Here is a 14,704-nt window from a genome sequence, read left to right as displayed (position 1 = left end):
ACCCATTTCCAAATATATATCTTCCCAAATTCAAAAACATGTTTTTATTACACTGAATAAATTCAAAGCTTTGTATTACGATTTTTGAATTTCATTTTACTAGACACTGTTGTAGTATGAAATAAACCACCAGGTAATATTTAAAATCCTCAGGTAATAATGAAAAACAAATTGTTTAATAATAATTAATTCTCAATGTATATGGACGATAATAAAAAACAAATTGTTTAATAATTAATTCTCAATGTATATTATGGACAATAATAAAAAACAAATTGTTTAATAATAATTAATTAAATCTTAACACTACAATATTGCTATAAACATGTAAACATACATTTATTCTCACAGGGAAAAAGTGGTACACGGAAAAGGAAGAACAAAACAGGATTTAGTTTATTTTACAGAAATTAAACAACATTATGTACATCAATAATAACTTTATTATGATAACATTCGATACTTAATAAAATAATAAAATTAAGCAGTAAACCGTCATTAAGATATTAATAACAATAAGGTAAATTCAAAAGTAGTGTTACCACTTTATTCCCTGAACAAAATATTAATTCATAAAAACATAATTTTATTGCTTATCTATCAATATTTACGATAAAACCACAACTCTAAGGGTGATAATTGTTTCAGTCTACTTTATACATCTTCACAATTCTCTTACAATTTAATCTACTCCTAACTACACACATAATAAAATAATAAATTCACATTACATGCTTGTCAACAATTATAATACAGTCAGTAGTTAGAAAGGGTTAAAAATTACTTGAAGAAATTTGAAAATACATTAAAATAGAGAACAAGAAATAGATTATAAAGAAAAAAATAATCATTTAAAAAGATTTCTCCAGACAAGCAATGTAATATGACTGAATTAACCGGTCCCATATTTGTAAGTATAATAATTTAGTCTATCTACTTTTGATTTATTTATTTTTTTATTCAGAATTTTCTTGCATAAGAGGTTGCATATCTTCGCGCCTTTTCTCTCTATTTGTTATACCGTCGAGGACGCCAATTTCCGATAAACTATAAAAGAGAATAGAAAATTATTTAAAATCATATTGCTTCCCAGTCACTATAAATATATAGATAATAATAATTTTAACTGCTAAATGTTTTCACGAAAATTTTCTGGTCAGTGTTAGTTGTCATACTCCTCGGACAGCATTCCGCTCTCTTTGTTACTTAACAAATTATAACAAATTTTAATGTATAACAAAATGGCATCAAAATGCATTGCGTTTTTTTAAAGATCTAAGCATACATAGGAACAGACAGACAGCGGGAAGACACAGCAGTTACTCTTTTTTAAACTCTTTTTTAATATGTACAGAAATGGTCAGGTTACACTACACCGTGTCGTTACCGGGCCGTGCCCAGTACGGGGCTCGGTCAAACATTGTTGTATACTTTTTGTATGAAGTTATCCATGACTGAACCTGGCACGGACTGAGTACGGCGTTGAAATTTCTATGGATATAAATGTGTTTCCTGGCTCTGTCACGGCCCGTCGCCGGCATGGTGTAGTGTGAATCATGCTTTATATGTATGGAAATGGTCTGTTTACGGTTTTTACAGGGTACCACCCTGGGAATTTTTAGTATATTGGAATAATGTAATATTTAGTAATAGCTGTGCCTCGCGGTTTAACCCGCATTGCTCCGCTCCTGTTGGTCTTAGCGTGGTGATATATAGCCTATAACCATCCTCGATAAATGGGCTATCTAACACCGAAACAATTTTTCAATTCAGCCCAGTAGTTCCCGAGATCACCGCGTTCAAACAAACAAACTCTTTAGTCTTTAGATTTATAATATTAGTAAGGATTTTGCGTTTTTGTATACAATTTATTTGAATAGATATTAATGTAAATAGCTTCATACTCACACTTTAGGTTCGACGTCATCATATGTGGGTGTAAAGTACGGGTTGGCGGCCGCGGGGCGGAACTTGTATCCCGTCATCACGAAGAACACGAACGTCGCCATTTCACGGAACATCTCGTCGATCCACGAGTATTGGAACGGGACTGTGTTCTGTAAACCAATATCATATATTATAAACTAGATTTTCGCCCGCATATTTCCCATTCCCGTGGTATTTTCGGGAAATATAATAATCCAATTTACCCCTGTGTGTACGCCAAATTTTATGAAAATCGGTTTAGCAGTGTTTGCGTTAGGGAGTAACAAAAAAAAACTCACATATAAACTTTCGCACAACGACGTCATAACCTAATAGACATCTCATCTCTTATTTTTACGAAGATACGTTTCAGACAACATCCAGGGTGCGGGGGAGCGATAAATGTATCAACCGTTTTTATTAGTTTGAATAGTAAAAGTACATCACTATCGGTATATGTCAAAAACAAAAGAGAAGAATATATAGGCATTGTCACACTTGAAAGAGAGGGATGCAACATTTTTGACAGAGATTCTAACCAGGTTAAGTTGAGCTCTAAACATACTAATTTTTTCAGAGAAAAAATATTTTTGTATAGTGACAGGAGATGTCCATGGATCACATATGTGGTCGATACTAAACGTCAGACGCGTGGTATCGAATATATACTCTAGTGTGACATGTAAGTTGTACTCATTAGTCAAAGGTATTAGTAACATGTTCGCTTTAGATACGGTGTCTAGTAGGTTATAACGTCGTTGCTTTGGCATTGATAATATTAGTAGGATTACAAGATTTTTAGTAACTTGCAATGTATGCATCTTTCACCAATTGAGATGAAATTAAGATCATTTTTATGATCATGAATACAACATTGTTGTTAGGATGACAATATTATGATCATGAATACAAAATTTTTGTTAGGATGACAATGCATGATTGACTGTGTGACGTCATTCTAAATCCAACGTGAAGGCATATCCAAGATTGCAATTTATTAATATTTTACTATATGACTTCGGGTTTTTTGTCTATGCCTTCCTAAAATGGACAAATATAATGTTGACAAAAATCAAATTATTCATTGATCTTACCTCAAGTATAGTAACGATGATTCTAGTGAAGTATATATAGCACAGTATCATCACATAGAAATGTCTGAACAACTTCAACTTTCGTAAACTAACCGCAGCCTTGCCGTCCGTCGTCGACGAATCCTCCAAGTGGTGTATTGACCTGAAATATAAATAAAATATATATGTTTACTAGCGTTTTTAACGCGGCTTCGGTCGTTTTCATTAAAACTTTGTATTTTTATATGTTTACTATTACGAATATTCAATATTTGAAAAGCATTCAAACTCAAAAACTCAAACTCAAACATTTATTTATTCAATTAGACTTCTTTGAGAAGCACTTTTGAAACGTCAATACACATTTTTAACATTTACCACCGATTCGGAAAGCAGTATCTATGGAGAAGAATCGGCAAGAAACTCCATAGTTGCTCTTTTAAAACATTCCAGTATTACAATTTAATTATTACAAAATATGTAAGTAACTGTACGTACATATATATATTATCATAAATCATTGTCAAAATATTTTGCTCATTCTATATCATAGCAAACACAAAGGCAATAAAAAGTAAACAACTATTTTACTTCGCAAAATTTTTCATAAAATAAGTTCACTTCATACTCTTTCTAATTCATAATTCGCAAGAACGGTATAAGATATCTTATGCAGACGGAATCTTATTAAAATATCACTTCTATTACCTTTATGCCTTTCGTTTATGAAAATAACAGAACGATGTATCGCGTCTTTTAATCGACAATCGATATATTTACACTTCTACAAAGTGCTAAATAAACAGTTTAAAATAGAAATACATACTACGTTTTTATTTTACAAACACGATTAGAATAACACATAAGTTGAAATATAAAAGTAATACAGATTAATTACTTCTTTAAGTGCGTATATGTGCGTATTGTAAATATAATAGATACTTGAACAATTTTACAGTAATTTTATACGCTTTAATTAATGAATATAGGAAAATAGAATTAATTATGCAATGCAATTTAAGAGATTACAATGATTTCTGGCTTATCCCGGCTCTGTAGTGCATAATATAATTTCACCTATAGCACTGGGATCACGAACATTATAATAATTGTTGAAATAATTTTTGAATCGGTCCAGTAGTTCCTGAGATAATCGCATTTTAACAATCTAACAAATCAACCAATCAACTTCCAACAAACGCTTTAGCTTTATAACTATAGCTTTAAACTTGAAAATATAGAAAAATAGTATCTCAAAAAAAACAGCAAAGATGATAACAGCCTCCTTGGTACAGTGGCATACGCGAGAACGTAGGACCGAGGGGTCCTGGGTTCGATTCCCGGTAGAGACGAAGAAAAAAAAAGAGTATGTGTACTTATGTACACGCGTTAGAAGTTATACTTCTTTGGCGTATGGAAAAAAAATACTAGAATATACAACTTGAACATAGTTATCAATTTTCATACCACCTAGAACTAACTTCATGCTGTTAAATTTAGGTGTGGGTGTGCGCGCGCATCGTAAAAATTCACTCTCATCATTTTTCTCCAGCGCGCCAAAAGAAGTATAACTTCATAAAATCTGCCCGTTAACCTATTAGGGGACACGGGACTTCACATTTTTTTAATGATCTACCACAACTTACCAAACTCCCATCCTATCCTTCCTACTAATATGTATTATAAAATCGAAAGTTTGTGAGGATGGATGTGTGTGTTTGTTACTCTTTGACGCAAATACTACAGAACGGATTACAACGAAATTTTGAACACATATTAAGGTTAACTTGGATTAACACATAGATAGGTTTTATCCCGGAAATCCCACGGGAACGGGAACTATGCGGATTTTCCTTCGAAAACGCGTGCAAAGCCGTGGGTGGAAATCTAGTTCACTATACATACCACACAACAGGAAACATAATGGCACCGCAGCAAAGCACATCCACGAACATTAACAAAATCCTCCAAGCGTTGTGCTCAACCGCGCCCTCTTCACTCTCGGCTATTATAATTTCCGCGACGTTTGCTACAACCTAGAAAAAAAGGTTATAGCTTTACTTATAATAAAATCGTAGGAAAGTCAAAACTGTACATTGAATGGGGTAGGAACGGGTATTAAGGCCATTTATATTTTTACAGAGATGACTGTTTTAAAATGAGAACTGAGAATAATAGAGAAATGGAGAAAAGGGAGAGTTTGTGTTTATTAAACCTATTATTATATGAAAAAAGCCAACTAAATTAAAGTCTATAATATCCTACTAATATTATAATTAATGCGAAAGTTTGTGAGGATGTGTATGTGTGTGTTTGTTACTCTTTCACGCAAATACTACTGAACCGATTACAATGAAATTTAGCACACATATAGAGGGTAACTTGGATTAGCACATAGAATAATTTTTATCCCGGAAATCCCACGAAAACGGGAGGGTTTTTCTTTGAAAACGCAGCCGAAGCCGCGGGCCGAAAGCTATTTATGTCATAAACTTAAAAGTCAAACAAAAATCAACAAAATAACCGCACTTACCTGCAATGGAATGACAATCATGAATATTTTCTTATCCCGATCAGCCAGTATATGCTTTATGAAGTTCCACCCGGTGCCAACGAGTACGATGGTTACGAATAATACTGCTCCTTTTAACCTATAAAATGATTAAATATTATTACTTAGGTATGTTGGTTTTAATGAATTTTAATAAGAATATATATAAAAATATATGAAATAATTGTTGGGCATTTATCTCGCTCAAACTGCTGGCTGGGCCGATTTGGAACTGAACTTTCCTATTCACTTTTATTAAATATTTAGCGTAATGTAAGAGAAAGTAAATAAGAAGTGACGGAAAATATTTCTCAGTAATAAAAGCTATATAATGTAATTATTTGTGTTATGTTCAATATTAACAAATGCTCTATTGGTTTATGTTAAAGCTCATAATCTATACTAATATTTTAAAGCTGAAGAGTTTGTTTGTTTGAACGCGCTAATCTCAGGAACTATTGGTCCAACTTGAAAAATTCTTTCAGTGTTAGATAGCCCATTTATCGAGGAAGGCTAAAGGATGTATATCATCACGCTGAGACTAACAGGAGCGGAGCAATGCGAGTGAAACCACGTGGCGCAGCTAGTATAGAATATGAGTTATAACATTAGCACACGTTGTTTACCATTACAATAAATAAATTGTTGTAAAAATGACTACTACAGAAAATTATTGTCCAGGAACTATTCAATAACGAATAAAAATAAACTAGAAACATAAACAAAGTCGCAGGCAACCGTTGGTGTAAAAATAATCGTTTATAAAAATTCTATTGAAGCAAGCAATTAATTTCATATGCACAGAGTAAATACTAAATACAGTTAACTACCTATGCGTGTCTAACCTACATTACCAACAATGCATTTAAAAAATTAAAACTACCCAAGCACCTAATAGCCCCCACACCATAACTATCAATTATCGAATATATCACAATGTCAAAGGAATACTTACAAATGGGTTATATAGTACAATATCGCCCAAGCTGTGACGTGTTCGCCTCGTGTTTGTATGAAATGATAATTAATTCCATGGAAAGCGAGCGACATGGCCTTCAAGTACACCAGAACGCACATTATAATGTGAATTCGAAACACTTTATGTCGACTGGTTTTGAGAATAAACGTCCAGAAACCAGCACTGAGGAAGAATATAAGAGACATCATGCTGTATAGAGCTGGCAGTGGCATTTCACCCGCTGACAAGAAATTGCCATCGTTACTTTCATATATTTCTATCTGAAATGTATTATTATAATTAACAACTTAAATATAAATGTGTATTAAGTATAAACTTTATTATTGGTTCTATGTTCAATAAAATAATTATAAACAAAATTGTGTATAATTACCAAAGCATTAATAGTAGGAGCTGGGTCTGTACTCTCATGGGGACAATTATGGAAATACAGATTGTACAAGCCCTCTTCTTTATCAGACGCCACATACATCGCAAACTGAAATAAAAATAACATATAAACTAACAGCCTCCTCTGCATAGAAGAAAAATATATGGTTACATATTGTCGAAAAATAAATTACGACCTTTATAATATGTAATTACTATGCTTTATCAATAAAATTCCCATACAATGCCAGAAAAACGTTAGAACAATAAATAGTTAAAGAAAACTTACGCTGGTATTATAATAATCAAATCCATCCCGCGTTTCTTTTGTAATTGGAAGAACAGCATATGAACATTGTGGTCCTAAGTTGTCCACAGTATTATCATTCTCTATTGGAAAAAAATAAGCAACAATTTAATTTACATGGAAGTATTCACAATTTTCAGATATTTTCAAGCATATACATTTAAGGCATTATTAAAAAGATTTATTTACCAGAGACAGATCGCCTGCGTCGATTCAAAAATATGTACTGCGATTGTCTTTTTATCCTATCTATTGGAATCATTGATTTGTTTTGGTAAAGGTGTAGAGCTGTCACCTCTCCTTCACATGTAATGTTTAACCTGAAATAAAGTTACGAGTGAATAGGCTTCTTCTAGGCAGATATGCTCCTATATGAAACACATCACTGCTTAAAAGCAGGTAGGAGACCGGTCAAACGTCTGCCAATTAAGTTTGTATATAAACATCTCCAATGCCATAATTTTTCAATAAAATGCTACAATGCAATATATGCACTTTCTGTACTATAGAACCTAAATGGCATATAATATATACTTTACATGAATATTTTGTCATTGAAACATTGAGTTTCTAGGTAACATAATTTTAAGGTAGTAACATAATAATTTAGGTAACTAAGGTAATATGGAATAGAATATAGTTCTATTGAACGATGATAACTAGAATTTGTCACAAGTAATTAATCTAGTGATGTCTTCATGCATCAATGCATAGTTTATGTAAAATTAAGCAAACACACATTGATACACATACAAAAAAACATTTTAGATGCATAAAAAATTCGAATTCGCATTTTTATAATTCTTTAGATGACTATACTATAAAATAATAGGCAGAAATGAGCATGATCATGAAAATATTAAAGTACATCATAATTGTAAAAAAAGTATGCAATTGCAACAGCAAATAAAACAGGACAAGAAAATTGCCATAGCATGAACATGCACCATGAACTATTTGAAAATATCTAGTATCTTTGAATTGAGTGTGAATTATCACTTGTATTGCATGAGGAAAACAATCCAATTTTATCATTTTGTATAAAATAAACATACTCCTATAAGTATTAAATCAGGTTATGTTGAATTTGAGACTATTGAAAGCTAAGTAAGTAACCAGTTCTAGTTACTAATGAAATGTTCATTTTAAAGAATTGTGTTGTTGTGTTGTTGTTTTGAAAATCAAACGTGTGGTATGCTTGCATTGCTTATCTATGTTGCATTGACTAAAATACACATTCGCTTTGCGCATAAATAATTATAATAACTTACTAAAATTAAACTATAAAACTCATTATGATTTCAATACACATATGAAATGAAATGAATGTGTTCTAGCAATAACAAAGCATAATATTATCTTCAAATACTAAATGGAACACATTATTAAAAAACTAGATTTGCGCCCGCGACTTATTCGCTAATATTAGTTATATACCGCGAATATTAGTATTCATAATATTATATTGAAATAATATTCATATTCATCATATTATTAAAAAGAAAATATTGGCAAGAACTGTACAAAAGTACAAGTGCCATAACTCATAAGCATTGCCGTCTTTACCATAGGGGCACAGGGGGCCAGTGCCCAGGGCCCCCCATCGTCTGGGGGCCCCCTGGAGGAGATTTTTGGAGACAATTTTTCTCACATATATCTCAAAATATTTTATTAAAAGCAATACACTTTTCTCGTTCGATCATTTTCAGATTTATTCGAATCAAAACATCTATGTATAGAAATAATTCGAGTGATTCGAACACCATTATAATTAACTTATCAGACATTTACTTGAATTATTTTCGGAATTATGAAAATAATAACAAGTATAAGTTTACAGAATACCTAGCTTTTAATATGGGCGTTGTGACAAAACTTTAATCTCTGGGCCTGTAGACAAGTGGCAGAAACGCTAGAGAATAGAATCCGCTATTGATACTAATAATTGATATCCCACCAAAAACATAAATGTAAAAATTGGAGCCGAGTTCAGTTTTTACATTCATGTTTTTGGTGGGATATCATTACTTTTTGGACAGAAAATTACTCTGCAAATTTGATTTACTTCAAGAATATAATACTTTTTAAATACGATTTTTTTTTTGTTGCGGTTTCTCTGTATGGTTTGTTTAGTATTATTTTCTATATTTTCTTGTATCTTTTGAATGTCAGCGCACATTGCCCTGTGCAAAAAATTATCTGCAATTTTTTAAACACGTTTTCTGTTTAAAAAATTACATGATTTTCTAAACATCCAGCGTGAATTTGTACACACACTATTACCAAGATGCAAAGATCGTTGTAGAAGAATCGTCGCCGTGGTCGCCTTACTCCATGACGTGACGGTATTGCCATGACGCGATCTTGAAATTTTACTCTAAACGCGCCTAAAGATGTTTCACTTATATTATATAAATTAAATCATTGCGACCTTCGACGAAGCCTTCTTTCATTACACTGAAATTAGGTAAAACTAAACTACGAACACGAACACGAACGCGAACGCGAACGCGAACGCGAGCGCGAACGCGAGCGCGAAAGCGAGCGCGAACGCAAACGCGAGCGCGAACGCGAACGCGAGCGCGAACGCGAGCGCGAACGCGAGCGCGAACGCGAGCGCGAACGCGAGCGCGAACGCGAGCGCGAACGCGAGCGCGAACGCGAACGCGAGCGCGCACGCGAAAACGAACGCGAACGCGAGCGCGCACGCGAGCGCGAACGCGAGCGCGCATGCGAGCGCGAACGCGAACGCGAGCGCGAACGCGAACGCGAACGCGAACGCAAGCGCGAAAGCGAACGTGAACGCGAGCGCGAACGCGAACGCGAACGCGAAAGCGAACGTGAACGCGAACGCGAGCGCGCACGCGAAAGCGAACGCGAACGCGAACGCGAGCGCGCACGCGAGCGCGAGCTCGAAAGCGAACGCGAACGCAAACGCGAACGCGAGCGCGCACGCGAGTTCGAGCGCGAAAGCGAACGCGAACGCGAGCGCGAACGCGAACGCGAGCGCGCACGCGAAAACGAACGCGAACGCGAGCGCGCATGCGAGCGCGAACGCGAACGCGAGCGCGAACGCGAACGCGAACGCGAACGCAAGCGCGAAAGCGAACGTGAACGCGAGCGCGAACGCGAACGCGAGCGCGCACGCGAAAACGAACGCGAACGCGAGCGCGCATGCGAGCGCGAACGCGAACGCGAGCGCGAACGCGAACGCGAACGCGAACGCAAGCGCGAAAGCGAACGTGAACGCGAGCGCGAACGCGAACGCGAACGCGAAAGCGAACGTGAACGCGAACGCGAGCGCGCACGCGAAAGCGAACGCGAACGCGAACGCGCACGCGAGTTCGAGCGCGAAAGCGAACGCGAACGCGAGCGCGAACGCGAACGCAAGCGCGCACGCGAAAACGAACGCGAACGCGAGCGCGCACGCGAGCGCGAACGCGAGCGCGCATGCGAACGCGAGCGCGAACGCGAACGCGAACGCGAACGCAAGCGCGAAAGCGAACGTGAACGCGAGCGCGAACGCGAACGCGAGCGCGCACGCGAACGCGAACGCGAACGCGAGCGCGCACGCGAACGCGAACGCGAGCGCGCACGCGAGCGCGAACGCGAGCGCGCACGCGAGCGCGAACGAGAGCGCGCATGCGAGCGCGAACGCGAACGCGAGCGCGAACGCGAACGCGAACGCGAACGCAAGCGCGAAAGCGAACGTGAACGCGAGCGCGAACGCGAACGCGAACGCGAACGCGAACGCGAACGCGAACGCGAACGCGAAAGCGAACGTGAACGCGAACGCGAGCGCGCACGCGAAAGCGAACGCGAACGCGATCGCGAACGCGAACGCGAGCGCGCACGCGAGCGCGAGCTCGAAAGCGAACGCGAACGCAAACGCGAACGCGAGCGCGCACGCGAGTTCGAGCGCGAAAGCGAACGCGAACGCGAGCGCGCACGCGAGCGCGAGCTCGAAAGCGAACGCGAACGCAAACGCGAACGCGAGCGCGCACGCGAGTTCGAGCGCGAAAGCGAACGCGAACGCGAGCGCGAACGCGAACGCGAACGCGAGCTCGAAAGCGAATGCGAACGCGAGCGCGAAAGCGAACGTGAACGCGAGCGCGAACACAAACTCAAACTCCAACACCAATTCGAATTCGAACGCGAACGCGAACGCGAACTAGTACTTGTAGATCATAAAATTATTTATACAAAAGAATCAATACATTATTTGTAGATGTAGCTTCCTACCATTTTAATAAGAAACGGCTACGAAAGAATAATGTGTGCGTGTACTTGTGTACACACGTAAGAAGTGAAACTTCTTTATAATCTTATTTTTCCAAAAATTATATACATATATGCAACTTTACAGAAACGTCGTCGAAGACATCGAATCACGCGTGGTAGGGATAAGAAAAAAATGGCGCGTAACGAAAAAATGTTACACTAAATTTTTTTCCAACCCCGATAAAGAAGTTTCACTTCAAAAAATCCAGATGCTAATATTAAAAAGATAAATTTGAAAAAGAGAAAGGTAATTTGAAAAAGTAATTCTTAAAATATTTCTTAATTAAATTTAATTTAAGTCAACTTTGGAGCGCCATTACAGCAGCAGCAAAAAATAAGGAAAAAAAGTTTCATCAAAAGACCATATACCTAATACAAAATTGGTCAGAAGTAACTTTTTTGTAAAATGTATAAAAAAATGGAGCAAACATTTTCTCATTTCTTATTGGTTACTTCTATAAGTTTCAATTTAGGGCAAAAACACATATATTTATGGGAAAAAATTTGTATAACCAGTTTGGTTTCAAAGGGCCCCCAATTCTTGTGTGCCCAAAGGCCCCGGCATAGTCTAAGACGGCCCTGCTCATAAGCCACATTTAATTCTGATTGAATCATATAAATCTACATCCTCAATACTATTTCTATAATGCATTAGCAGATAAGGGAAATAACATTGCTGTGCAGAGTGCAGATGCTGTATTATATAAAATTTGCTCTGCAATATAATTATAGTAATGAATAATCTGTGTAAATAAAAATTATCACCAACAGTTTTTTTAAGTTCAAAAATTTAAAAACGGTTTGACCAAATTTTATCTTTTTGTGAGGCAAGGTCCCTATTTATAAGGGAAAAAAATACAAAAAAAGGGAAAAGGAAAAGGGATAATAGTGCAAAACAATGTCTGCAGACGCAGCTAGTAATGAAATAAAATATCTTTTACATACCTGAGATTCTGGAAATCCATCTTCAAAAAAACAATAGCTGGGTGATGGGGAGATAATAACGTACTGCTCTTTTCAACGCCTTTAAGAATGCAGGTATCTGAATGCACCTCCAAGTATGGATTGATTGCATCATTCACAGTTCTGTCCAGTGTAAATCCATACTGTTAAACAAAACACAAGTGTCTTAAGTACATTTTAAAAATTATTTACAAGTAATATATTAAATGTATGAAAATTTGTTTACCTCTCCTAAAACAGGCCCTGATGGCAATTTGAAGTTGATGACATGCACATCCAGTATGCCTCCTTGGAAAAATCCAAATGTAGTGAGATCCACATAGTGCCGCTCATCATCCTTGAATAAGAAATAAATTAGTTGAAATCATGAAAAAATTAATTTCCATTCATTCATTCATATGACATATATTACATACACAACATTATGACTTGAATACAAGTGTAATAGAGTTTTTTTTATTTTTTATTGTGTTATTTTCACAATTTATCACAAAAAGATCTTATACTTTTATGGCACAGTAAATATTTACTCTTGCTATAAACTAACCAAACTACATTTTTTATCTTTATTTTCTTGCGGAACATCATTTGATAAGAAAAACAAGACATGCGATTTGCATTTTGTAACATATTTGTATTAAACAAGGATATAGATTTTACAAGCTTCATGAAAAGTATTTTGCATGATCAATTCTCAAGCACAATGAATTATTTTTTGGATACAGATTTATATTAAGGTTTAAGTCTGAAACTATTACATTTAAATAAGATTAATAAGTCACAAAAACAAAACAATTTTGTGCCAAAAAAACAACACTTTTGTTTACTTTGATCAACAAGCCTGAAAACAATGAAACAAATGTTAAATGATTTAACATCAAACTTAGTATGATTAATTTAAATGTATTTCTAAGAAGTCTATTTAGTTTGTTTTATGGCAAAACATATCAAACATCAAACAAACATAGAAAGAAATAAATCCGGAACTGAAGTTATTGATATTTGCATGGAATTTGGTATATTTAGTATAATAGTTACAGAAAAGTATTTATTGTTTTCCTTATTTTTTTTAGAGGTACAACAATATTAGTTTTTCTAAAACAGGCGTCTCTAAATCAATGTTATGACTTGAAACAAAGAGTTTAATTCCATATATATAGAGCTACCCGCGTTTTATCAGATTAGATATACCTACATAATAAATATAAAAAATACTTACCACTAGGGGAAGTTTATGAATTCTGGATGTTACTGAAGCTGCAAAAATAGCTATCAGAATAAAAGCCTTCTCTAGAACAGAAATCATGTTTCATGTCTAGCTTGCGCCTTAAATATTATAAACACAAATTCTTCCCCTATAAATACTTCAAATTTGATAAAATCACGACAAATAAAACTTGGCACAACGTTTTAATTATTACTTTTATGGAAAACTATATACACATCCTAATGATAATTAAAATTTCAATGTTTTGTAATCCAGCCGTTCATCATTCGCCACCAATGCTCGAGACTCGAGTTCGAGTTTGCAATTTACCATCTACGTCAATCGCAAGTGTCAATTATGACACGTACTTGTGGTAAAGATACAGATAATAATTCGTACAATCACATGGGTAATTTTATTGGTATAATATTATAATTATAATGGTATATAGGCTAAGTATATAGGGTATATACTTGGGTATATATATAGTCGAGCCAATTAACAATTATAATAATAATATAAAAAATTAAATTATAACAATATAAACAACAATTAACAATAATAGGCAACATATTTTGACGTCTATCAATTTTATCTTCATAGGGTGGTAACCTGCATATAAACATCGATTAAAGTAAATTAATCGATACGGACTTGAAACATTTGTCAATCGAACTTGAAAAACATGTCAATAATAATTTATGATAATTTTTATTCCCAAGTAATCAATGTGAATCAATGCATTCGATTCTAGATGTCAGATTTCGATTTTTAGAGTAACGTCTCTGGTATTTAAAAAGAAAAACACAAAATTGTAGCGACGTCAGTTCTTTGAATCAGAAATTGTTTATTATGTTTAGAATGGTTTATCAGTAAAATCAAATCCTAAAATTACTTGTATCGGTCATTATTATTATAAATATGTAATCATAATTGAAAAAAAAATGTTGTGTGGTTTTATGAAACCACGGTAAAAGTGAAACTGTTCGAACGGTTCCGAACACTGCTTTGTGTAGCGCATGTCGCGTGCCGAGTAGGTATACCTACT

General features: G+C 35.6%; 1 protein-coding gene across 1 annotated transcript; it reads right to left on the bottom strand.

Moving 5' to 3' along the window:
• Window positions 1–425: 425 nt before the first annotated feature.
• On the bottom strand, window positions 426–13,982 carry LOC123705611 (protein GPR107). The gene is made up of 12 exons (XM_045654482.1): window positions 13,669–13,982; window positions 12,676–12,786; window positions 12,432–12,592; window positions 7,395–7,525; window positions 7,188–7,288; window positions 6,903–7,007; window positions 6,506–6,789; window positions 5,533–5,650; window positions 4,905–5,035; window positions 3,021–3,162; window positions 1,909–2,057; window positions 426–1,047 (listed from the first exon to the last, which is right to left on the bottom strand). The coding sequence occupies exons 1-12, from the start codon at window positions 13,753–13,755 to the stop codon at window positions 957–959; spliced, it is 1,611 nt and encodes a 536-aa protein (XP_045510438.1). The 5' UTR covers window positions 13,756–13,982; the 3' UTR covers window positions 426–956.
• Between the last annotated feature and the right edge of the window lie 722 nt (window positions 13,983–14,704).

This window comes from Colias croceus, chromosome Z (genome assembly GCF_905220415.1).
Source record: "Colias croceus chromosome Z, ilColCroc2.1".
Lineage (NCBI taxonomy): Eukaryota > Metazoa > Arthropoda > Insecta > Lepidoptera > Pieridae > Colias > Colias croceus.
This window is presented reverse-complemented; position numbering and strand designations above follow the sequence as displayed.